This window comes from Arvicanthis niloticus, chromosome 1, assembly GCF_011762505.2.
Source record: "Arvicanthis niloticus isolate mArvNil1 chromosome 1, mArvNil1.pat.X, whole genome shotgun sequence".
Lineage (NCBI taxonomy): Eukaryota > Metazoa > Chordata > Mammalia > Rodentia > Muridae > Arvicanthis > Arvicanthis niloticus.
This window is the reverse complement of record NC_047658.1, coordinates 18,690,716-18,715,278: the sequence shown is the minus strand read 5'-3', so window position 1 is coordinate 18,715,278 and position 24,563 is coordinate 18,690,716. Positions and strand designations below refer to the sequence as shown.

The 24,563-nt window shown below is 53.9% G+C and overlaps 1 protein-coding gene across 1 annotated transcript; it reads left to right on the top strand.

Moving 5' to 3' along the window:
- Positions 1 to 742: 742 nt before the first annotated feature.
- Positions 743 to 24,397, top strand: Prr12 (proline rich 12). Its single transcript, XM_034506125.2, has 14 exons — positions 743 to 894; positions 2,363 to 2,475; positions 3,318 to 3,479; positions 3,559 to 6,857; positions 7,312 to 7,978; positions 9,271 to 9,710; positions 17,307 to 17,423; positions 17,574 to 17,707; positions 18,112 to 18,587; positions 20,829 to 20,954; positions 21,257 to 21,354; positions 23,028 to 23,174; positions 23,258 to 23,353; positions 23,489 to 24,397. The coding sequence occupies exons 1-14, from the start codon at positions 809 to 811 to the stop codon at positions 23,633 to 23,635; spliced, it is 6,108 nt and encodes a 2,035-aa protein (XP_034362016.1). The 5' UTR covers positions 743 to 808; the 3' UTR covers positions 23,636 to 24,397.
- The last annotated feature ends 166 nt before the right edge of the window (positions 24,398 to 24,563 follow it).

Genomic DNA, 24,563 nt, shown 5'->3' with positions numbered 1-24,563 from the left:
GGTGGAACCGAATATCTCTGTATAGACGCTGTGCCCTACACCCCCAGGCTCCGCTGGTGCGCTCGCTTGTTCTCTCTCTCTCTCTCTCTCTCTCTCTCTCTCTCTCTCTCTCCTCTCTCTCTCTCTCTCTCTCTCTCCCCTCCCTCTCCCTCTCTCCCCTCCCTCTCCCTCTCTCCCCTCCCTCTCCCTCTCTCCCCCCCCTCCCAGGCTCCGCTAGTGCTCGCTCGCGCTCTCTCTCTCTTTTTTTTTTTTTTTTTTTTTTTGCATTTGCACGGGATTGTGGGAGGAAGCGGAGCGCAGCCAGACACCCCGCCGCCCGCCCCCCTTCCCCTCCCCCCTCCCCCAGCCGCCTTGTGCAAAGATGGCTGCACCGTGAGCGCAGAGGAGGAGGAGGCGGCGGCGGCGGCGGCGGCGGCGGCGAAAGAGCGAGCACCCAGCGCCCGCACCCACTCCGGGGCCGTCCGGGACGCCCCCTCCCGAGTGCGCGTCCCCCTTCTCTCTTGCAAGCGCCGGGGCAAAGGCGGAGACAGCGGGGTCCCTCCTCCCCCCTTTCCCTCCTCCAGGGGGAACCCCCCCTCCTTGGCTCAGCGGCTGCACCCCTCCTTTGCCCGCCCCTCCGTCCCTGCCCCCTCCCTCCCCCGCCCGGGGCCTTCCCGGGCCTTCGGTGGCCGCAAAGAAAAAAAAAAAAAAAGAGAGAGAGAAAGGGAGGAAAAAAAGCAGCGGAGGGAGCGGCGGCGGAGGAGAGCGCGCGCGCTCCCCCTCCTTCCCCCTCCCTCCCCCTCCCCCCAATTTCCACCGCGGCCAATTCATGGACAGGAACTACCCCAGCGCCGGCTTCGGGGACCCGCTCGGCGCCGGGGCGGGATGGAGTTACGAGAGGTCAGCGAAAGCTAGGTAAGAAGCTGAAGGGGACCTAGAGAAACGGGCCAAGAGGTGGGGGATTCCTGCCTGGCCTGGGCCTGGGGCCCGCTCAGCAACGCGTGCATCGCCAACTCCCCCTCCGGTTTTTGCAAGGGAGCGGCCTTCTTTGGGTTTGTAACAACGCCGCCGCCCCAGTTTGCAAATTGCAAACTCCGCCAAAGCCAGCTCCAGCTTGCAAAAGAGAGAAACGAAGCAGGCAAGGCGCAAAAACAAATTCGAACCGGGAAGGCCTTGGGAAGATGGGAAGGGTTGGCGAAGCAAGGCCTGGACTTGCCCCCCATCTTTGGATTCCGGGTTTGCTGACCCCTCCCCCCGGGCGCCCCTGGCTCTGCAACTGCAAAGGTGGGAGGAAAGGAGAATTAGCAAGCAGACCTGGGGGGCGCGCACCCCCTCCCAGGTCCTATTGTTCCGGGGCTGCTGGAGGCTGGGCCAGTCGGGCCCTCCCCCCTCCAAGAAATTCCCCGCGCAGAGTGGGCAAGGCGCCCCGCCCCCTTCTTAAACTAGGATGCTGTGCGTTGGGGGGGGTCCTGAGATTAGGGACACGCCCCCTTCTGCTCCCCACCTTTCTCAAAGCTGTGAATCCTGGTTGATGGCGCGCTGTTTGCCCTCTGGTCCAAGGCCACGGATTTGAGCTCTCTCTGGGATAGAGTCGTATCTTTTCTCCGTTTGTGTTTGTATGTGTGAGCGTGGGCCCTGTGCACGCGTGACTAGCCGCGTGTTCACCTGTGACCCTGCCCTTTGCATCTGTGTCGTGTGTCCTCACTGTTCACCTGCCCTTCACCCTCCTCCTCAACACTTGGCTTTCCCCAGCGTGTACAAATTTTTAGAGTGGGATTTCACACTCGGGACCTTTTCTTCCCCACGGGTGAATTAAACTCCTGTTTGTACACGCATCTGGCTTTGCTTAGGCCGGTGCACTTGAACCTCAGCCCCTGGGGATGCAACGAATTCGTGTCAGTACTTGTACCTGGGACTTTCCCTGGGTCCTGTCCCCTCCCCACCTTCTCCCCTTGCCATTTGGGACACAAGCTACCTCCTGCTCGCGGCCTGGCTAATTCCTTTCCTAATTTTGGGTCTGTGCTGTTTCAGCGGGTCTTGGGTTGTCCATGTGTCCCTGCAGTGTTGGACCTTGGGTTCTGTTGTGGCTGGGAGGACTCCAAGGGAGGATCACACCTTTCATGTTGATTACCGGAGATGCTTCCCCTAACTTCCTTCGTCCCCAATGTGTGTCCGCATGCTGGTGTTTGCAAACGTGGGACTTTTAGGTGCTCCAGAATAGCATCATTTTTTGCCGCCCCCCACCCCCATGGGATTACTGGGTTCCCTAGTGTTATCTCAGGGTTCTTTGGAGTAACACCTCCAGTCAGTTGGGAAGTTCCTCCTAGCCCCCTTCTCAGAGGATACCTCAGAGGGTATTCTGACATTTCTCTCTTGCTCTCAGCTTGGTCTACGGCAGCTCCCGGACTTCCCACCCAGAAACCGACATCTTGCATCGCCAGGCCTACGCGGCCCCCCACCCACTACAAAGCTATGCCACCAACCACCACCCGGCAGGTACGAGCTCCCATCCTGGAGGGCTAGGGCCGGTCTGCCCTCTAAGACATCTGATTGGTTGCTGAAAGTTCCGCCCCTGCTAATTGGCCTTGCTCTGGGTCCTGGACCTCTTTTTGCCACTTCTCCTCTGATTGGTTGCCTCTGAGGCTTTATTTCACGCCGGATTCGTCAGGCCTTCCATAGCTCCGCCCCTCTGCCTCTTATTGGCTGCTTTCCATCAGGGGCCCCCAAATCCCACCTTCTCTTCCAGGCTTTTCCTCTCCCTCCAGCCCACCCCCAGTCCTTTCTTTCCCTGTGGGATTCTCTTGGCTGGTTGGCCCCTTTTCTTCCCTATTGGCTTCAGTTCTTTGGCCCTCCCCCAGCTTGCTTAGAGTAACCTAGTCCAGCACCTTCACCTCTGCGTTTTAAACCAGTGCAGTCTGCCCGCCGCTCCTTGTCCTTTCCCTGTTTTCTGCCTCTTGCCCTTTTTTTTTTTTTTTTTTTTTTTTTTTTTTTTTTTTAAATTTCTCCTCTTTAGACTTTTCGTTGGTACTTCTGTGGTGTTAAAAATCCAACTCGAAGCCTTCCCTTGTCTCCTTCCCTCTCTCCTCCCAGTCCCTTCCTTCTTTATTTTATTAAGTGCGATAGGGTCTCATGGCATTGCTCAGATTGTCTCTGAAGGTCTGATCCTCCTGCCTCAGCCTCCTGAAAGCAGAGTTGAAAGGCACTGTATTCCTTTGCTTGTTTCTGGCTCCTCCCTCCAGTCCTCTTCTGAACTGTAACTGGTTTAGTGCTTTCCCCCATCTGTCTCTCCCCAGCCACCGTCCCCTACCTGGCTGACTTGCTTGCTTGTCCATTGTCAGGCCTCTCTGGACTTTTTGACACTGGCCTCCACCACGCGGGCTCAGCAGGGCCCGACGCCTCCGTCATGAACCTCATCTCGGCCCTGGAGTCCCGGGGCCCCCAGCCTGGCCCTTCCGCCTCCTCTCTCCTTTCCCAGTTCCGAAGTCCTTCCTGGCAGACAGGTAAGTGCTATTCCCCGAGGGCTGGAGAAGGGCTGTCTCATGGTCCACACTGACCGATGGTCTTCTCCTTCATCCCTAGCCATGCACACACCGGGCCCCACGGAACTCTTCATCTCTGGTGCCCTTCCAGGTTCCAGCACCTTCCCGTCTTCCTCTGCCCTGTCTGCCTACCAGCACCCGGCTTCCTTCGGCAGCCGCCCCTTCCCAGTGCCCTCATCCCTCAGCCTCCAGGATCCACCCTTCAGTCCTCCTGCTAATGGGCTCTTGTCCCCCCATGATGTGCTCCACCTGAAGCCCTCCCAAGCACCTACAGTGCCCTCTTCATTGGGTTTTGAGCGCCTGGCAGGGGGTGGTGTCTTGGGGCCTGCTGGCCTTGGTCCTGCTCAGACTCCCCCTTACCGTCCTGGTCCCCCAGATCCACCTCCACCTCCCCGCCACCTCCCGACTCAGTTCAATCTGCTGGCTTCTTCTTCTGCTGCCACGGCTGCCGAGCCATCTTCCCCTCAGCTCTACAACTTCTCGGGTGCTGCCCCGGGTCCACCGCCAGAGCGGGCCCTGCCCCGACAGGACACGGTCATCAAACACTACCAGCGGCCGGCCAGTGCCCAGCCCCCACCGCCCCCACCACCAGCCCATTCCCTGCAGCACTATCTGAGCTGTGGAGGCAGCTATCCCTCAATGGGCCACCGGGCCAGCTTGGCTTGCAGCCCTCTGGGAGGTGGGGAACCTTCTCCTGGTGCTGGAGAACCTACCAAGGGTGGGCCTAGTGGAGCCACAGCTGGAGCAGCTGGCCGGGCTACAGGCCCGGAGACTGCTGGGGGAGGTGCAGCTGGGGGTGGTGGTGGATACCGTCCTATCATCCAGTCCCCTGGTTACAAGACGAGTAAGGGAGGTTATGGGCCAGCTACAGGGGGTGCCACCAGGCCCCCACCACCTCGATCCACCGCCACACCCAAGTGTCAGAGCCTGGGTGGACCAGCAGCTGCTTATGCTGCTGGGAAAGCCTCTGGGGCTGGCGGGGCTGGGAGCCAGGCTTATTCCCCTGGCCAGCCCCAAGGGCTTCTGGGACCCCAGGCCTATGGGCAAGGATTTGGAGGGGGTCAAGCACAGGACTTAAGCAAAGGCCCTAGCTATTCTGGGGGTCCTCCGCAGCCCCCTAGTGGTCCCCCGCCTCCTGGCTTGGCTACTTGTCAGAGTTACTCTCCAGACCAGCTTCAGGGTCAGCTTTATGGGGTACAGAGTGAGCCTTACCCAGGGCCAGCTGCCCATTCACAGGGGCTCCCAACAGCCAGCCCTTCCCTCAGCTACAGTACTGGTCACTCCCCTGCTCTCTCAGGCCATGGAGGTGGCTGGGGACCCAGTTCTCTGGGAGGTGGTGGGGAGGCTAGCCCATCTCATATTATCCGACCCCTGCAGTCACCACCTGCTACTGGCCGCCCTCCTGGTGTTGGCTCTCCAGGAGCCCCTGGCAAATACTTAAGTTCAGTCTTAGCTTCGGCTCCGTTCCTAGCACCCCCTGGAGCTAGCAGCTATGCAGCTGGAGCAGGTGGCTATAAGGGAAAAGGTGACGGCTCAGAGCTGCTTGCTGGCCCTGGCGGTACTGCCACTGAGCGCACAGAAGATGAAGAATTTCTGATTCAGCACCTGCTTCAGGCACCCAGCCCACCTCGGACCTCAGGGGCAGATGGCTTGGTGGGTGAGGATGGGCCTGCTGATGCTTCTAAGGGACTTGGGGGCAGTGGTGGAGCTGGAGGTCCACCAGGCACACCATATGAATTAGCCAAGGAAGATCCCCAGAGGTACCACCTGCAGAGCGTCATCCGGACTAGTGCCAGTCTGGATGAGGGTGCCACGGCTGCACTGGAGCTGGGCCTAGGGAGGGTGAAGGACAAAAAGAAGGGTCCAGAACGGGGTGGTGAAACTCCTGAGGGACTAGCCACCTCGGTTGTTCACTATGGAGCCGGTGCCAAGGAGCTGGGAGCCTTCTTACAGAAGAGCCCACCTCCCCCACCACCCACGGCCCAGGCAACCCAGCCAACGCCCCACGGCCTCCTCTTGGAGGCTGGAGGTCCTGACCTTCCAATGGTGCTGCCTCCACCTCCTCCCCAGCTGCTCCCTTCTGTGCTCAGCCACGCCCCAAGCCCCTCACCCAGTGCCCCGAAAGTCGGCGTCCACCTCCTTGAGCCAGCCACCCGGGATGGGGCTCCCCAGCCACCGCCACCCCCACCTCCACCACCTATGCCTCTGCAGCTTGAAGCCCACCTTCGCGGTCATGGCCTGGAGCCCACAGCCCCAAGTCCTCGCTTACGACCTGAGGAGAGTCTGGAGCCTCCTGGAGCCATGCAAGAACTGCTTGGAGCTCTGGAACCATTGCCACCAGGGCCTGGGGATACTGGTGTGGGACCACCTAACTCAGAGGGCAAGGATCCTGCAGGCGCCTACAGAAGCCCCAGCCCTCAAGGGACCAAGGCACCACGGTTTGTACCCCTCACATCTATCTGCTTCCCCGACTCATTGCTTCAGGATGAGGAACGGAGCTTTTTTCCCACCATGGAGGAGATGTTTGGTGGAGGGGCAGCTGATGACTATGGCAAGGCTGGACAGACCGAAGATGATGGAGACCCCAAGACTGGGCCTGGTCCACCCTCTGGTCCCACTGCTTATGATCCTTATGGACCCTTCTGCGGAGGCCGGGCATCTGGAACTGGACCAGAGACTCCAGGCCTGGGTCTGGATCCCAACAAACCTCCTGAGCTTCCCTCCACAGTCAATGCAGAGCCACTGGGCCTGATCCAGAGCGGGCCACACCAGTCAGCACCGCCGCCGCCGCCGCCACCGCCACCCCCACCACCTGTCTCTGAGCCCAAGGGTGGCCTCACCTCGCCCATCTTCTGCTCAACCAAGCCAAAGAAGCTGCTGAAGACGTCCTCGTTCCACCTGCTACGGCGCCGAGATCCCCCCTTCCAGACGCCCAAGAAGCTGTATGCACAGGAGTATGAGTTTGAGGCTGATGAGGACAAAGCGGATGTGCCCGCAGATATCCGCCTAAACCCACGGCGCCTGCCTGATCTGGTGTCTAGTTGTCGCTCCCGACCAGCCCTCTCACCACTGGGAGATATAGACTTTTGCCCACCCAACCCTGGTCCTGATGGTCCTCGTCGCCGAGGCCGCAAACCCACCAAGGCAAAGCGTGATGGCCCTCCCCGACCCAGAGGGAGGCCCAGGATTCGTCCACTGGAGGGCCCTGCCATAGCAGGGCCAGCCTCAGCCTCCATAACCACTGATGGGGCCAAGAAACCTCGGGGTCGGGGCAGGGGCAGAGGCAGGAAGGCTGAGGAAATGGGAGGTACCCGGTTGGAGCCCCTGAAGCCGCTGAAGGTGAGGGGGACTGGGTGTGGGAAGGGCGGGGCTGGACTGTCTGAGATTGAAGGTGTCAGATGCTCTAGGCATCAGAGTTATGTTATCTCAGTAAAAAGCACCAGAGAGTTACCTAGGTAGAATTCCGGTGTTTCCATGAGGTAAAATGTTGTCGTTTGATGCTCATGAGAAGACAGTGTCAGGACCCAGGTTCTAAGGTCTTGTGCATGGAAGGATGGGCTGCCATTCAGATCCTGTGCCTGAATATTGGGGAAGGTCTGGGTCTGGGAGGGACTGTTGGCCTAGCCTCCTGTCTCTTGTATGGTCAGTTGTGTTGAAATCTGGCACGCCACAGACTGGTTGCAGGAGTTTGGAGCTGGTCTAAAGTGAAGTGGGATGTGGAATCCAGGGTCTGAGGGAGGAGGTCTGGAGCGTGGGCCCCTGAACCATGACACTTTGCTATCCCTATGTCTAGATCAAGCTATCTGTGCCCAAGGCTGGTGAGGGTCTGGGAGCACCTTCCAATGATGTCATCTCGGGTGTAGACCACAACAGCCTGGATTCCAACCTGACGCGGGAGAAAATTGAGGCCAAGATTAAGGAGGTGGAGGAGAAACAGCCGGAGATGAAGTCAGGCTTCATGGCTTCTTTCCTTGACTTTCTCAAGTCAGGAAAGCGGCACCCGCCACTCTACCAAGCTGGTCTGACGCCACCACTAAGCCCCCCTAAGAGTGTGCCAGCCTCTGTGCCCACCCGAGGCCTGCAGCCCCCACCACCCACCGTGCCCACTGTGCCGCACCCGACACCTTCTGGTCCTTTTGGCCTGGGAGGTGCATTGGAGGCTGCGGAGAGCGAGGGGCTGGGGCTTGGCTGCCCTTCCCCCTGCAAGCGGCTGGATGAAGAGCTGAAGCGTAACCTGGAGACGCTGCCCTCTTTCTCTTCGGATGAAGAAGACTCTGTGGCCAAGAACAGAGACCTGCAGGAGAGTATTTCCTCAGCCATCTCAGCCCTGGATGATCCACCCCTCACAGGGCCTAAGGACACCTCCACACCAGAGGAGCCGCCTTTAGACACTGGACCTACAGCCTCCGGTCCACCGCCTCTCCCAAGTCTGCCCAGCACCAACAGCAGTGGGACGCCTGGTGAGTTCTCAGAAGGTGGTCTGAGGACGGGGTGAGGCTTATTGGAGTCAGCAGATAAAGTTGTTTAGGTTACACAGTGTTTCAAGTTTTGTTTTTGTTTTTTTTTCTGTTGTGTAGAAAAGCACACTTGTCAGAGTTGATTTCCTGATTGACAGAAAAACAAACTTTTTTTTTTGGGGGGGGGGGTTCTCTGTATAACCCTGGCATTACTGAAACTCACTTTGTAGACTGGGCTGACCTTGAACTCTCAGATCCGCCTGCCTCCCAAGTGCTGGGTTTAAAACCTGTATCACCACTGCCTAGAGGAACATCTTTTAACAAGCTCAGAGGTTCAGCAGGGTATCACAGGGGCCTAGTACTGGGGCCCTGGAGGATGCTGGGAGATAATAGGGTGTAAGTGACAGGGCCAGGTAACAAGGGAAGTTTGAGGAACAGTTAACTGATTATGAGCTGTAGTTCTCTGAGGAGTAAGCAGTGAGCTCGGTGAAGACTCAGTGGTGAGCCCGTGCTTTCAGTCCCCCAGTGAGGGGCTGGGGGTGTGACTCAGAGGTAGAGCTCCTAGCAAAGGGATTTGTGGTGTTTTCCTAATGAATGAAAAACCTGGATTCTATTACTAGTAAAAGTAATTCGGGGACTGTAATGACGGCTCAGTGGGTAAGAGTGCTTACCACTCTTGTAGAAGACCCAGGTTCGGGTCCCAGCACCCACATCCAATTGTCTGTAGTTCCCGTTCCAGGGATCTGGTGCCCTCTTCTGCCTCTGTAGGCCCCTGTACATACATGGTATACACAAACGCACGCATGCACATGTAATTAGGCAAATGTCTATGGTGTTAGAAAATAAAATAGCTGCTAGAAGAGACGAGGGAGGGGCTTGTGAAGGCAGTGCGGATCCTGGGAGGGATTGCCAGCTTGAGAGCTGTGGAGTTAGGAGGCATCAGGATACGGAGTTAAAGGTGGACAAGAGCTGCAAGGGCTCCGGGAGACAGCTCAGGACTGACAACGGCATCAGGGCTGTGAGAGGAGTCTTAGGCGTTCCATGTAGTTGCTGGAGCTACAGTGGTGGTCTCACAGAAGGACCCAGAAGTGGTACATCTACAGAAGTCATGTCTGTCTCTGCTGTCTACTGTTAGTAAGGACACTTGTGGTTTTGTGGATATGCTGGAGGCTAAGTTGCCAGTCAGGGGTTGAAGGCCAGCCTGGGCTACATGGTCAATGAATGGCAATAGACCTGATGACTCCTCTTTTTCCTCCTCTTCCTCCTCCTTTTCTTCCTCCCTTCCTCTCTCTTAGAGCCCCCGCTGCTGGAGGAGAAGCCCCCACCCACTCCGCCTCCTGCCCCAACACCTCAGCCGGCCCCACCTCCACCCCCACCCCCGCCCCCAGTTCCAGCCTTGCCCTCACCCTCACCTACCCCACTGGTGACTCCTGTGGCTAGCTCACCTCCTCCACCACAGCCACCACCTCCTCCACCAGCACTGCCCTCACCACCTCCACCACCCCCGCCAGCACCCACAACTGTCCCACCAGTTGCCCCTCCAGAGGAGCCTGCTGCCCCATCACCAGAGGACCCCGAACCTCCGGATGCTCGGCCTTTGCACCTGGCCAAGAAGCAGGAGACGGCAGCAGTGTGTGGAGAGACGGATGAGGAGGCTGGGGAGAGTGGTGGAGAGGGCATCTTCCGGGAGCGGGATGAGTTCGTCATCCGTGCGGAGGACATACCCTCCCTCAAGGTGAGCCTCGGCATTGTCTCCAGATGGATCCTGACCAGTGTCTATGCTACTGACTGAGCAGCTGATGAGTGACCGGCCAGTCTGGGTTGGGGTGCAGGCAGAGGAGTCACCAGGTGGGCTTGCTAGGCTGCTTTTGGGTTCACAGCTTGGCTGATAGAAGGGATGGGCGAGGACATTTGCTTTCATTCCCCCCGACCCCCTGATGTCTGCCAAGCCTTCCTGGAGTTGATACAAGTGTACTATTGAGGGCTGAGTATACTTCAGTACTTCTGTCAGGTATTAATCTGCATCAAGTTCTGCCTATGGCAGAGAGAGAGGCATCTCTGGCCAACACTGAGAGCAGCACGTTTGGTGGCTATTCATACATATGTAGAGGGCCATATAGCTTGGCAATATAAATCTGGGCTCTTGACCAGATTTAAAGGGCCAGACATTAATTCTCTAGTATAGCTCATGCATCAAATCCAGTCAAAGCAGTTTGTTGCCCCCATAACTAACCTTCATGCCACTGTGGGCCTGTGGGCATATCTTGCCGGGCAGGTCAACTGTAGCATTGAAGGTTCACAATTAGTCACTTGGTAATTCCATTTCTTGGGTACTTAAAATCAGAGGGGAGCCAACCAGAGATGATGGTCTTTCCCATTTACAATCTGCCATCGATGCAGTGCAGTTATGTGTGACTTGCAGGAGGCGTAACAGATGCTTGCTCAAGGATGCTCACTGTGTGGCAGGCTGAGTGTTGTTTTTGTTGTTGGTTTGCTTTGGTTTGTTTTGAGACAGAGTTTCTCTCTGTGGCTCTGGCTATCCTGGAACTGACTCTGTGGATAAGACTCGGACTGGTCTCAGATCGGAACTCAGAGGGCCTCCTGTCTTTGCCTCCCAAGTGTTGGGATTAAAGGTGTGCACCACCACTGCCCGTCTGGGTTTTAAATTCTTGATGTAGATCTGGTCCTGCTGGTGTCAACCTGCCATCCCAGCTTGCCCAGGGTTGTTACAGGAGGGTCCTCAGTCCAAGACCTTCCTATGCTACAGAGTAGATTGAAAGCCGGCCTGGAAAATACAGTAAAGAAGTAAATACAAAAAAAGCTGGGAACATAGCTCAGCGGTAGCACGTGGCCGGTTGATAGAGACCCACCATCCTGGAGGCAGTGGTTACTTTGTCTTCCCTGGTTTGTGTCTCACTGGGTGGGTCAGGGTGGTCTCAAACGTGCCGCAGTCCTGCCTCAGCTTCATGGCTGTGTTACCGTAGATGTGCACCACCACGCTTGGTAACAGTCCAGTTTTGGTTTTTGTTTGTTCTTCTTTGAGACAGAGTCTCTCTCTAGAGCTCATTCTGTAGACACGGCTGGCCTTGAACTCACAGAGATCTGTCTGCCTCTGCCTTCTGAGTTTTGGGACTAAAAGTGTGCACCGCCACACCATATCTGTCTTCTGAGAAATAAATATTTCTGTGGATATATCCTCTGTGGGTGTTTTTCACACCAGTGGTAGAGCAAAACTTATAAATAACCAATAGTATAAACCAAGTTCCTGCTTACTGTGTTCCCAGAACGTTTGGGTGGCCTCTAGGATGTCTGGTTCATAGGCTTATCTGACTGAATCAGGATTGAGAGGATCTGGCAGGTAGGATCCAGTAGTAAAATGCCTGCATAGAGTCCCGCATCGAGAGGTTGGTTGGTCAAGAATCTGTTTGATTCTGTCCATGGTAGGACATGGCAGAGGCTCCCGGGAAGCAGAGCAGGCACTCGGCTGGCTGCCATCTCTCTGTTGTTGGCCCTGGGAGGCTGTCAGGCATGGCAGCGGTGGGATTAACCAGTGCCTTTGTGCACATTGTATGGGGTGAGTCTTGGCTGTTTCCTTCTGCAGTCCACATGGATTTTGGATTGAATTCACGACAAGTACAGAAAGTTAATCTTTTGAGAGGTGAACCTAACAGTTGGGTGGTGTTGTTTTGTTTTGGTTGGGTTTGTTTGTTTGTTTGTTTGTTTAAGTACTGGGAGTTTAAGGCACTTGATACAGGCAAGTTCTCACTGAGTTCCCGCGGCTTGCCTGAGCTTCACTGTGTGTGTAATCTGGGTAGATTGCAAACTTTCTACACTTCTCCTGCCCTGTTTTCTGACCTTGGCGAACAGGGTTCAAAGCAGTGCCTTCTCTAGCCCCATCTTACAGGTCAGAAAGGCCAGTGGGCCTGTGGAAGGGGCCCATTCACTGACCTGCCCTGGGACAGGAGCCAGGGCCATCCATCTGATACGACTGGCCAGCTGGTGTGGGACAGGGAAGGGGCCAGGCAAGGACTCAGATGCTTAAAATACTAGTCAAGTGTGAGCAGCCACAGGGGTCACAGAGCCCTGAGGCTGCACCTCCTATTGGTGTCAGAAACTCCTAGAGGTGAGCAAGGTAGGCGTGTCCAGCACTGGGGTTTACTAGACTCCGTTATACTTCTGCTTAGGAGCTGGGCTGCCATCTTGTCATTCCCCAGCCTCAGTTTTCACAGCCACAGCTGATGACAGGAGCTCCTCCCAGGTGTGTATTGATATGCGCTCAGCTCATGTGACCTGGCCTGTCCTTGTCAGTGACTGTGGCTCCCACACAGACGGTTCTGGTAACAGTGGACCTGTTGCTGTGATCTTGGGCTAGCTTTTACTCCAAGGCTTGGCAAATACTCAGTAAAATACAGAGGGTGTATGTTAAGTTTGCCATGATTCTCTTTCTGGCATTTCCCTGGCCCTCTGGTCATCTGGGCAGTGTTTTGAAGCTGAGGCAGTAAGGTCTCTGACTGAGCCCATGACTATCAGCACTTAAGTGGAGCCAGTAGTTAGGAGTCTGAGGTCAGCCTCAGGTACATGAGATTTCAAATGAAGCAAAAGCCAGGGAATGCATACCTTTGCAGGTATGGGGACTTACTGAGCTCTGTGCCACAAGCTCTCTGGGATCCTATCTACTTAGAACCCTGGTGCTTAGGGGGTAGAGAACTGTGGATTCCTTGGGGACTTGTTGGCCAGTCATTCTAGCTTAATATGTGAGTTTTGGGTCAGCAGCAGAGCTCAGGAGGTGAAGGTACTTATTAAGGACCCATTTAATCCCTCGCACTCAACAAGGTGGGAGGAAGAAGCACATTCACACGAGTTGTCTTCCACTCCGCACTTGTACCATGGGGCCTGCACGTGTACACATACACATGAGTTTATAATGATTGTTGAATTCTTAATTGAGTTCTCAATTCGCCATTGAGGTGGTTCATGAGGTAAAGGCGCCTGCCTCAAAATCTGATGACTTGAGTTCCATTTCTGGAACCTTCACTGGGGAATTCTAGGCAGGGTCTCTACCTTTGAGTCACATCCCAGCCCTTCACTGTGGGACTCTAGGCAGGGTCTCTACTGCTGAGGTACATCCTCAGTCTATGAAATGACATTTTCAACTTCCTTATTTCCACAAGTATAAAAAATTCAGGTCACATTTGAATACATTTCAGTTAAGTCAAATATCTTAAGTATCTCCACGGACGTTTATGTTCTGTCGTGCTGCTGGTGTTTCCTTGGGCTAAGTGAAGGATTACTACGGTGGTCTACGTTCTTTGCTGTGCTCTGAGTCTTTCAGCTCCCTTGTGTGTTTTATTTATGTGAGATGCTGGTTAAATGAGTTGGATTCAGGTGTTGAGAAGCTGTGTGTGGCTGGAGCCTGGCAGCAGTGGCACCACTCAGGAGTCCAGCCTGGGCTACAGAATGAGTTCTGGGACAGTGAGGAGTCCACAGAGAAATCCTGTCTTTCAAAAAGAAACTCAAGAAAGGGAAAAGAAAAGCTGTGTGGCTAACTAGCTTACAAACTGGATGGTCACTGGCTGCTTTAGTCTCATTGTCTGTAAAAGAAAAATGATACTACAACCCAGTTTTTGAGGAGGTTGTGACAGTCATCTGAGAGGGAATGGCCTGTGCAAGGTCCTGTGTGTGGAATGTCGCGGGTTTGCAGAAATGCTAGTGTGGGGGCGTGGACCATGAGTGGAACTGGGAACATGGAGGACTTGGGTACCAGGGCTGAGTGGATGGCTCTTCTAAGATGGAGTTTTTGCTGGAGGGGCCCTTGGTCAGCAAGGAGATGAAGAAGGTGACTGGGGGTAAGTTCCAGGTCTAACGAGCAGTGTTGGCTACCACTGTCCAAGGCTGCCTTCCTGTTGGTGGGACCTTTTCGATTTTGCTTCGTCTTAATGGTTTTTGCTTTTGCTCCGAGTGACCTTGAACTCAGGCACACAAGGAATTTTCTTGCCTTTCAAGGCATGGTGACTTGTCCTGTAATCCCAGTCCTTAGGCATCTGAGACAGGATTGCCGCAAACTGGAGGCTGACTTGGCTACGTAGAGGGTTCCAGGTCACTGGACCCAGCTAACCTTTCTTCTTAAATGCCATACCTGGGTGTGTAGCTCACCTGCTCGCATTCCTGTTGCTAGCTGCAGCACTGCTTAGCTTATTATACGTAAGTCACATTCTTAGGAAATAATCAGATTGGTCCACCCGTCCTTAGGTACCAGGATGGAGATTAGTGATTGGCTTGCCCATTAGCTGTTAGAGTCAGATGTCCTGCAGTGAGCCGACCATCTCAGTATGGGGGGGTCTTCGAGATGGGTCACTTCCTAGTCACTCACTGGGTGTGGTTGGTCATGTGACTGACAAGAAGGGAGCCTGGAAGTATAAGTTTTAAAGAACGGGGAGAAGAGATGGTTGTGATTTCCTGGGTCGCTCCTGCAGAATGAATACTAGGGGGCTGCAGAGACGGCTTAGTGACTAAGTGCTTACGTTCTTGGAGAGTACCTGAGTTCATTTGGATTCTTCACAACCACAGATAATTCTTGCACCAGGGCAGTCTCTTGCCCTCTCATGGCCTCCATGGGTACTGCGCTTGGTGCACATTCCCACTCGCAGACATAATAACAAAAACCAACCAAACGCCCAGTTGGAAAGGAACAGAGGAGCAGATAGGGAGAGGTTGGTGCCCGATGGGGAGCCCCAGAAGGGCTTCCTGGAAGTCTCTGAAGAACCGGAACAGTGAGTCTTGTGTTCTCATTCATTGATTGGGCAAGAAAGCCTATGGGGGTGTGCCCATAGGCTCAGAAACTGTGACGTGGCTGTAAACTTTGAGAGGTCTGATGCCCTATAGGGCAAGATTGGGAGAGGACACGAACACATTGTTTCCCTGCCAGGCTAGAAGGCTGTGTTTGGGGTCCAGGGAGTATTTTGGAGTTGAGCAGATGTGGTCTGAAATATACTTATTTTGGGGGGACTTCCGACCTAGCTGGTGATGGCATAGAGAAAGAGGAATGAGAGCCATGTGACAGAAGGACGACTGGAGTTCGGGTGCCTGCGTTCCTTCTGTGTCTCTCTCTGCTTCCTACTGAGCAAGTTAGAACTCCTTCTTTACGTGCACATAACTGATTCAAGAGTCATTAAAAAAAATGAGGGTGCGGAAACAGATTTCATCATGCTAAGAGCGCATAGTTTGGCATGCAGACACCCATATTGTACTGGTACTCAAAGCAGACATTACCAATCAATCCTACTACTTTGGAGCACAGTTAAAAGGCAGCCATGACTAATCAAATGGGATTATCATCTGAATTCTTTTTGATCACTTGATCTGTAATCTTTGAATGTAGCTCTACATCCCAGTGTCACCCATGGCTGCCTTGCCCTGTCATGTCACATGCTCTATTCAAGTACCCATCACTTCTTTAGGGGAGGTTTGGTTTGGGTTTTTTTTTTTTTTTTTTTTTTTTTTCTTCTGTTTTTGAGACGGAGTTTCTCTGTGTAACAGCCCTTGGTGTCCTGGAACTCACTCTGTAGACCAGGCTGGCCTCGAACTCCCAGAGATCCTCCTGCCTCTGCCTCCTGGGTACTGGGATTTAATGTATGAGCCACCATGCCCAGCGCTGGGTCATTGAGTGTTTTGTCCCTGTGTTTATCTCCTCTGGTCCTCTTCAGGTGTGCAGGTCAGATGTCAGTGTGAAGCATTGGGATACACAAGGATGTCAGGGGATGGGTCGAGGGGCACCTAGGGCAGGCAGTGGTGGCGCACGCCTTTAATCCCTGCACTTTGGAAGCTGAGGGAGGTGGAACTCACGGATCTCTGTGGGTTCGGGGTCTATCTGTCTCTGTTGTGTTGCATGTGGCAGGCTGAGCCACACCCCAGCCTCACGGGGTGGGAGGGGGAGTTGTAGGCAGGTGTTCTGCCTTTGAGCTCCGCCTCTCTACGCCTATAGCTCATGGCTTATAAACAGAACACATGTTTTCCTCACAGTGTTGGAGACTGGAAGTCAAAGGTCAGCCTCCTAGCGAATCTGGTTTATGGTCAAGCCTTCTTCCTGGTTGCTGGATGGTACCTTCAGGCTGTGTCCCTAACATAAGGGGCTGGGTCGATTGTCTTTTGCTTCTCTAAAGATTTGTTTTATTATGTTTTTATTTACATATATCTCTGTAAGTGTATGTTATGTGTGTGCATGCCCTAGGAGGCCGGCTAAAGTTACTGACTGGCATGTGGGACTTGTCTTAACTTGTGTGCTGGGAACTGAACTTGGAAAAACAGTAAGCTCTCTTAACAGATGAGTCTTCTCTTCAGCTCCAACTTTTGCCTCTTAACCTAGTTCCCCTAAATTCTCTATTTATACCATCAGAAGTTATTGATAAGTCATGTCTACCTTTTAGCTCTTTATTCAGATGTGTCAAGATCTGGGATCTATTAATGATGTCTGCTGTGAGTACCAGCTCTGATATTGAGGCCTGCATGCTAGATGCTTGAACTGGTGCAGTTTACTTACACATGCTTAATTTTTTTTATGGCTCTTGAATGAGTCACGTGAGTGCAAAGAATGCTTCTAACAGTCTGTTGAAAAGGAGACACAGAGAGGGTCTTGGTAAAATTCACATACAGAAGTGAGGCAGGGATGCTGGTATAGAAGACCATGGCTGTGAGTCTTTGCTGCTATGATCCTGGGTCTAGCAAATATTCATGTGTCACTGATGGTGGATGGGTGTTCGGAACTTCTCCTACTTAAATAACAAAGTCAAAACTCTGTGGCTTAATCAGAAGAAGCCTGCTCAAGAATTAGCTGGAGGCTGGGCCTGATGGTGCAGCCTGCCATTTCCTGTGCAGACCCTGAGCTAATCCAGGAGGATGTCAGCTTGGTGAGACTCTGACTTAGTTGGCTGTGGGTATAGCTCAGTAGAAGGTTGTGCCTTGCTTTCATCAACAAGGGCTTGGGTCAGCAGTGCCTCAGCACACGAAAGACTCTGGGTTTGGCCCCAGCACTGGAAAAAAGGAACATTTTAGCCAGATTCTAGGGAGACATGAGTAGAATCGGCTTCATCCTGGGGCTGAGGGAACCATGAGACCAGTACTGGGCAGTGCTTGCTTGGTACTAGTAGACAAGTCTTCATTTGTTGTTGTTGTTTATTGTTTCTGTGATAACTTTACAATGTTGTCTAGGCTAGCTTACACTTGTGACAATCCTGCCTCAGTTTGAGTGCTGGGATTAGAGGTGTGAGCAACGAAGTCTCCATCAGGGCAGGAGTGAGGGTAACCTTGTAGGTCTCCTTGGTGTCTTCCTCCTCAGCTGGCCCTGCAGACTGGCCGTGAGCCCCCACCCATCTGGCGTGTCCAGAAGGCCCTTCTGCAGAAGTTCACTCCAGAGATCAAGGATGGCCAGAGGCAGTTTTGTGCTACCAGTAATGTAAGCCAGTGGGTGGGGGTGTGGACTTTGGGGGAGAGTGCTCAATCTTGGGGTCCTTCTCTGCATGGCCCAGGGCAGGGTGGCAGCCTCCGTCTCTGGAGGTGGGTTGGTAATTCATGGCAGCTCTCACGGACTTTGCTCTCTTCACAGTATTTGGGTTATTTTGGGGATGCAAAAAACCGGTACCAGCGCCTCTATGTGAAGTTCTTGGAGAATGTCAACAAGAAGGATTACGTGAGGGTGTGCGCCCGGAAACCCTGGCACCGGCCCCCACTGCCAGTCAGGTACTGACGGTGGTAGGATACCTGAGGGGGAAGGTGTGAAGCTGACTCCACCTGCAGGACCTGGAGCTTTTCATGAGGGAAATAGAGCCAGGAGACACAGCTGGGAGGAGGAGAAAGAGACCCATGGTTGGGGGGGGGGCAAGTTCCAGAGAATCAGGCAGCCGAGACTCAAAGAGGGCATCAGGGACCCAGAGAGAGGGAGACAGAAATATTCAGAGAGTTGGGGACCCAGAGGAAGGAGGAGAGAGGCTTAGAGAGGTGGAGAGAGCAAAGACCTCACCACCCAAAAGAAGGAAAGCGTGAAGAACATTGAGCAGGATGAGATAGGCTTCAGGGTCCCAGAACGTGGGGTTGGGGGTGGGGTCTTCAGGCTGCTGATGACCGTCTCTTTTGTCCTTTTTCAGACGGTCTGGGCAGACCAAGGGCCCTACCCCTGTTGGGGGCAGTTCTGCACCTCCATCTAAGGTCCCAGCCCCACCTCCCAAGCCTGAGACCCCTGAGAAGATGACATCAGAGAAGCCCCCAGAACCCACACCTGAGCCTGCTGTACCCGAGCCCCCTGCCCCAGAGAAGCCATCCCCACCCCGACCTGTGGAGAAGGAGAAAGAGAAGGAGAAGGAGAAGGAAAGGGTAACCCGGCCTTTGCGGAGTGAACGGGCCACCAGCGGGCGGCAAATGCGGACTGACCGGAACCTGGCCACAGGACAGTCCACCACCTCCCGGCTGCCCAAAGCCAGGCCCTCGAAGGTGAAGGCCGAGCCACCTCCAAAGAAAAGGAAGAAATGGCTGAAGGAGGCAGTGGGTAATGCCTCAGCGGGTGATGGCCCTGGGGGCAGCTCATCCGACTCCGAGTCCTCCCCTGGCGCACCCAGCGAGGATGGTAGGTTCCAGCAGCTGCAAGCATGGGGGGTCACCTAGGGAGGGAACACTGGCCTTAAGGAGGGGACAGGATGATGTCAGCTTGAGAGCTGCAGGTAGTCTCTACCAAATAGAGACAAAGAGGACTCCCCAGCAACAATGGCAGAAACTACAGTTGACAGTCACTTTCCTGTGTAAAAAGTATGTGTCTGCTAAGGTCTTGGTACATTGCTTCATTCCCAGGGCAGCCATAAGAGGTAGAAACTGTAACTCCATCTGGGGCCAGGCCTCCTGGCAGAGGCTGACCATCCAGCTAAATAGCAGCTGAGGACTTTGGAAAGTTCAGAACCAGTCTGAGCTGCAGCCCACTCAGTTCAGGCTGCTTAGTGAGATCCTGTTTCAAAGGAAAAAGTAAAAACAGCCATGTTGAAGTCTGCCAGTGGTGGCATTCACCTCTAATTCCAGCACTAGAGAGGCAGAGGCAGGTGGATCTCTGGGTTCAAGGCCAGCCTGGTCTACAGAGTGAGTTCCAGAGCTATGTAGGAAGACTTAGTCTCAAGGAAAAAGCCCAAAGAAACAAAAAAAATTTCCAAAATAAAATAAAGCTAAGATGTAACTCAGCTTTTGAATCTCCTGTGCTGCAGAATGAATGAGTTACCGGATTTATAAACAAACAAATAGAACTCAGGCACCACATACAGAGGAGGCAGCCGTGAGGCGCAGGGCACTCCCTCACTCCGGGAAGCCAGCAGTGCCCTTTATATTCACTGATGGCTGGTGTTTGTTCGTAACAGGTTGAGTCTTAGCCTGGGACAGATGTTAGACCAGCCAGGCTCTATCCTGGGCCCAGAGACAGTGGTGCTTCATGTGATACCCTGGGTGACCCTGAAAAGCCGTGACCTTTTCTTTCCTGACCTTGCCTGTAGGATTGCTCTGAGGGAGAATCTGGCCTAGAGTTGGCACCACAAGAGCTCCTTGTCAGCTAGATGTTCTGCTGTGTCCCTGATGCTCAGCATGATGACCCCCATATGGGGCAGGGGGATGGCCATGAGTTTAGAAGGCTAGCCTGTCTACACAGGCTTGTTTTCTTGTCTCCAAAATAACAACAAAACACCCCTACTCTCCTAGGCTGGGCCTGTGCTTCCTTTTTCACTCCGCTTGGCTCTGAATGGCTAACATGTCGCACCTACTTGTAAGGACTACAGGAAATGCACATTTATTTTGTGTGTTTGTCTTTTGCCTGTATGTCTGTGCACCATGTGTATACCTGGTGCAGTGGAGAAGAAGGTGTTGGATCCCCAAGATCTAGATTGTGAGCTACCACACAGTGCTGGGTCCTCTTGAGCTGTCGATGCTTCTAACCACTGAGCCATCTCCAACCCCAGCGTAATTTCCTAACTTAGTCTGCATTCAGCTATGAAAGTAGCACGCACTTGTGCTCTCTTTTCCTCTCTCCATTCCTCCTTCTCTCTCTTTCTTTCTCTCTCTCTCTCTCTCTGTCTCTCTCTGTCTCTCTCTCTCTCTCTCTCTCTCCCTCCCTCCCTCCCTCCCTCTCTCCCTCCCTCCCTCCCTCCCTCCCTCTCCCACCCTCTCTCTTTCCTTTTTTCTTTTTTTGTTGACGGTCTAATGTAATCCAGACTGCCTCTTAACTTGCTATGTACTTCCGGGTAGCTCTTGAGCTTCTGACCTGCCGCCGCCACCTCTGCCATCACAAGCATATGTCATCGCACAGTTTATTTAGTGCTGGGTATGGAAGCCAGGGCTGTGTTGGTGTGTGCTAGCTAGATCAGCACTCTGCCAGCTGAGCTCGTCCTCAGTCCTCTCTCTGTTTTGGTATGTTTGTTTCAATTGTCTCACTGTGTAGCTCTTGCTGGCCTCGAACTCACAGAGCTCTACCTGCCTCTGCCTCCCAAGTGCTGGGATTAAAGACGTGTGCATCATCACTTTCGGCTGCTCTCTGTCTTGATTTAATGTTTTGGTAACTAACTTTGTTTCCAGGGGTTTTCATGGGGCCACACTGAATTAGGCCCATGTCATTGGCCCTGAACAGTTGTTCTTGTCACTCTGCTCTCAGGATCTTGAGTGTATCAGTTCTTCCTGGTCAGCTCAGCCACTTTGTCCTCTGAGCTCAGTCATCAAGGCATCCTTAACAGGGGCTCACCTGTGCCCTCCTAGCTAGGGTCTGCACCGTGAGTCCTTGCCATTGGAAGTAGTGTCTACTACAGAATAACCTTGGAATGAGTCTGTCCCATCTTCTCCCCAGAGCGAGCAGTTCCAGGACGGCTGCTGAAGACACGGGCCATGCGGGAGATGTACAGGAGCTATGTGGAGATGCTGGTGAGCACAGCCCTGGACCCAGACATGATCCAGGCCCTGGAGGACACGCATGGTGAGCTGGACCAGGGAGGAAGCCTGGACCTCAGAGGAGGGATATGGAGTTATGGGTGGGTGCTGGCTTCCTGAGGCTGAGGATTGGGCCTGGGAGGGTTAGGGTCTAGGGAAAGGGTGAGGGAGAGACTTGTGGATTGGTCTAAGGATGAGCACTGGGCACTTAGTCCTTTGAGAGGAAAGCTGGGGTCTACAAAGGATCTCTAGTCCTGGACTCAGTGGTCTTGGGGAGAAGGGGATTTAGGGACCCCAGACCAGCCCTGTTTGTGGTTCTGCTGTCTGCTGACACCCCTGCTCTTGCAGATGAACTGTATCTTCCACCCATGCGGAAAATTGACGGCCTCCTCAATGAGCACAAGAAAAAGGTCCTGAAGCGGCTGTCACTGAGCCCAGCTCTGCAGGTGCTTGGGGGCCCGAGTGGGGATCGCATGGGGCCCAGGTCAGGTGTGGAGACCGGGCTGTGGGCTGTCAGCAACTTGAGGTCACTTGAGGATCGTCCCTAGAACAGAGATTATTGCAAGATCATTGCTGTCCTAGGTTTGATCTGGAGAGGATGAGGGCTCAGCTGGAGAGGCCCCTGGCTTCCTGGTAGCCCCATGGGGAGTGTTAGTGTTAGTGTTAGTAATAGAGCCTGGGCCTGAGGCTTTTGTCTCGCCATACTGTCACCTGTTTCCTGTCCCTGTGAGAGAACTGTCAAATCCCAGGGCTCATTCCTGCCTGTCAATCCCTCTGGATGGCCTGTCATGGTAGATGGTACATCCCAGGGCCACCCTGACAATCTTGAGGTACAGTGCTGACGTGACGCTGAAGAGTCTAGTCCTAATATCATGGGACTCGGACTGTGGCTCACTTGGTAGTGTGCTTGAGGCCCTGGCTTCAAGCTTGCTGGCATCTAGGCTTCATCAGGTTGTTTGGGTTTTTAGGTTTTTTTTTGGTTTGGTTTGGTTTGGTTTGGTTTGGTTTGATTTGGTTTGGCTTGGCTTGGCTTAGCTTAGCCTGGCTTGGTTGAGAACAGGGTCTTACTAGGTAGCCTTGGCTATATTGGGACTTGCTTTGTAGAGTTGACCCCACGTATCTGTCATCCCAGTTCTGTGGGAGGTTGGGGCAGGGAATCAAAACTCCGCCATCTTGGACAACTTAAGGAGGCCATGTTACAAAATCAACAAGTAGCTGTGTGGTGGCACATTCCTGTAGTCCCGGTACTTGGAAGGTAAAGACATGTGCATCTCTGTGGGTTTAAGGCCCCCGGCGCCAAATAGTGAGATTCTGTCCTTTTATTAAAAAGAGGAGAGAAGCCGGGCAGTGGTGGCGCACACCTTTAATCCCAGCACTTGGAAGTCAGAGGCAGGCAGATTTCTGAGTTCAAGGCCAGCCTGGTCTACAGAGTGAGTTCCAAGACAGCCAGGGCTACACAGAGAAACCCGGTCTCGAAAAACAAAACAAAATACAAGAAAACCCTGGGATTGGTACTAACTAGACTGCCTCCCTACTTCTGAATCGGAGGTTCAGCATCTGGTTTGCACAGTTCTGGGATAGGTGAGGCTGGCACCAGGAATCAGAGTGCATAATTTTAGTGTGTGCTTGTGTGTGTGTGTGTGTGTGTGTGTGTGTGTGTGTGTGTGTCTGTCTGTCTCTCTCTCTCTCTCTCTCTCTCTCTCTCTCTCTCTCTCTCTCTCTCTGTGTGTGTCTGTGTGTCTGTCTGTGTGTCTGTCTGTGTGTGTGTATATATCACATCTTGGATTCAGCTGGAGACCAGAAGCTGGCTTCAGATACCCCATATCTGCAGCTGTGAGCCACTCCATGTGAGTGCTAGAAACTGAACCTGGGTTGTCTGTGAGAGAGCAGATCTGTCCGTCAGCACGTAATGTGGTGTTACAGAATGGTGGGTAGAGTGTGCTACTTGTGAGATTTGAGGCCATGTGAGGATTGCAGGGGACAAGATATACCTGCAGGTCTTCTGAGATTGTCTTAGGGGAGGGACAGTGAGGCCTACATGATGCAAGGATCTGAGTGCTGGATTTGGGTGAAGGTGCAGGTCCAGGGAGGTGGCCACTGACCCTCTGGCTTCCCACAGGATGCCCTGCACACGTTCCCACAGCTGCAGGTGGAGCAGACTGGAGAAGGCTCCCCCGAAGAGGGGGCTGTGCGGCTGCGGCCTGCAGGGGAGCCCTATAACCGGAAGACACTCAGCAAGCTCAAGAGAAGCGTTGTGCGGGCCCAGGTAGGAGTCTTGGCCTGGGAGGGATGACCCGGGGAGGAGTGGTGCTCTCCAGAGCCTATGAGCATGAGCTCCTCTGTCTGCAGGAGTTCAAGGTGGAGCTGGAGAAGTCAGGGTACTACACCCTCTACCACTCTCTGCACCACTACAAATATCACACATTTCTGCGCTGCCGAGACCAGGTGAGCACCAGCCCAGCCCCTCAGTCTTCCTCCCTAGCCAGGAACTCCAGCCTTCCTCCTCCATCCCACGGCCCTGGTCCCACACCCCTTCCCGAGCCGTTTCTTCCCACACAGCTTCACTTTCCTTCCCCACAGACCCTGGCCATCGAGGGTGGTGCCGAGGACCTGGGGCAAGAGGAAGTGGTCCAGCAGTGCATGCGGAACCAGCCGTGGCTAGAACAGCTGTTCGACTCCTTCAGTGACCTGCTCGCCCAAGCACAGGCCCACAGCCGCTGCGGGTGACCACACTCTGCCTGGCGAGGAGGACGCCTCCTCCATGGACTGAGAACTGGACAGAACTGTCCTCCGGAGCTGACTCCTAGGCTCCCTTGCTGCCAGGAGGGAAGGGGTCGTCCTCAGCCAGGGTGTGTCCACACAGCCCCCCCTTACTCCCTCTCACATCCTTCCCCGTTCGTGTACAGAGAAATTATTTATATATATGTATAAATGTCTATTTAGTAACACTTGCCCTGTCCCCTGGCCCAGCCCCCCCAACACGGCCATCGCCCCGCCCCTCCACCGTGTACATAATGTATAGGAAAATTCTATGTATGGTTGAGGGAGGGAGGGCCGCTTGAGAGAACTGGGGATGTCCCCCCTCCCCTCCCAAGCTTCCCCCTCCAGGCCAACGTCTTTGCTAAAGGCTGCTCCCCAAGGGTGTGTGGTGTTGGGTGGGAGGGGCCAAACATCTTGTTAATTATTTTTAATCTTATTTATTGTACATACCTGGGGTGGGGGAGGGGTGGAGAGGGAGGGTGAGAAGACTCCCCTCGCCCTGCCCCTCCTGTTCCTTTTCTACAGCGATCTGTCTCCCCCACCCTTGGCCCTGCTCCCCTTTGTCTTCTCAATGTGGTTCTATTTTTTAATGCCTCTCTCTGCCCCCTCCCTTCTGCCCTCTCCCCACCTCTCCTTGACCTCCTTGCTCTTTCTTGGGCGCTGTACAACTCACCTTGTATACACTGTGTACACACAACCAGCCAAACGAAACCCAACAGCAACACTTTACCAGCAGGCTGGAGTGCTCTGTCCGCGGCGGTGGGTAGGCCTGGGCGGCGGGAGCAAGGGTTGGCGAAGAAACTTGGATGACCATATATAGCCTAGGGTCAGTGTGTGTGTGAGACCCCCAAAATTTAATGACCTCAATCAAGCATGAATCTTGTTATGGTTTGTC

Coding starts and splice junctions, on each gene's coding strand:
- Prr12 (XM_034506125.2), top strand. CDS start 809: ATGGACAGGAACTACCCCAGCGCCGGCTTCGGGGACCCGCTCGGCGCC. Junction 17,424..17,573: donor AGTTTTGTGCTACCAGTAAT/GTAAGCCAGTGG, acceptor CTCTCTTCACAG/TATTTGGGTTATTTTGGGGA. Junction 23,354..23,488: donor TTCTGCGCTGCCGAGACCAG/GTGAGCACCAGC, acceptor CCTTCCCCACAG/ACCCTGGCCATCGAGGGTGG.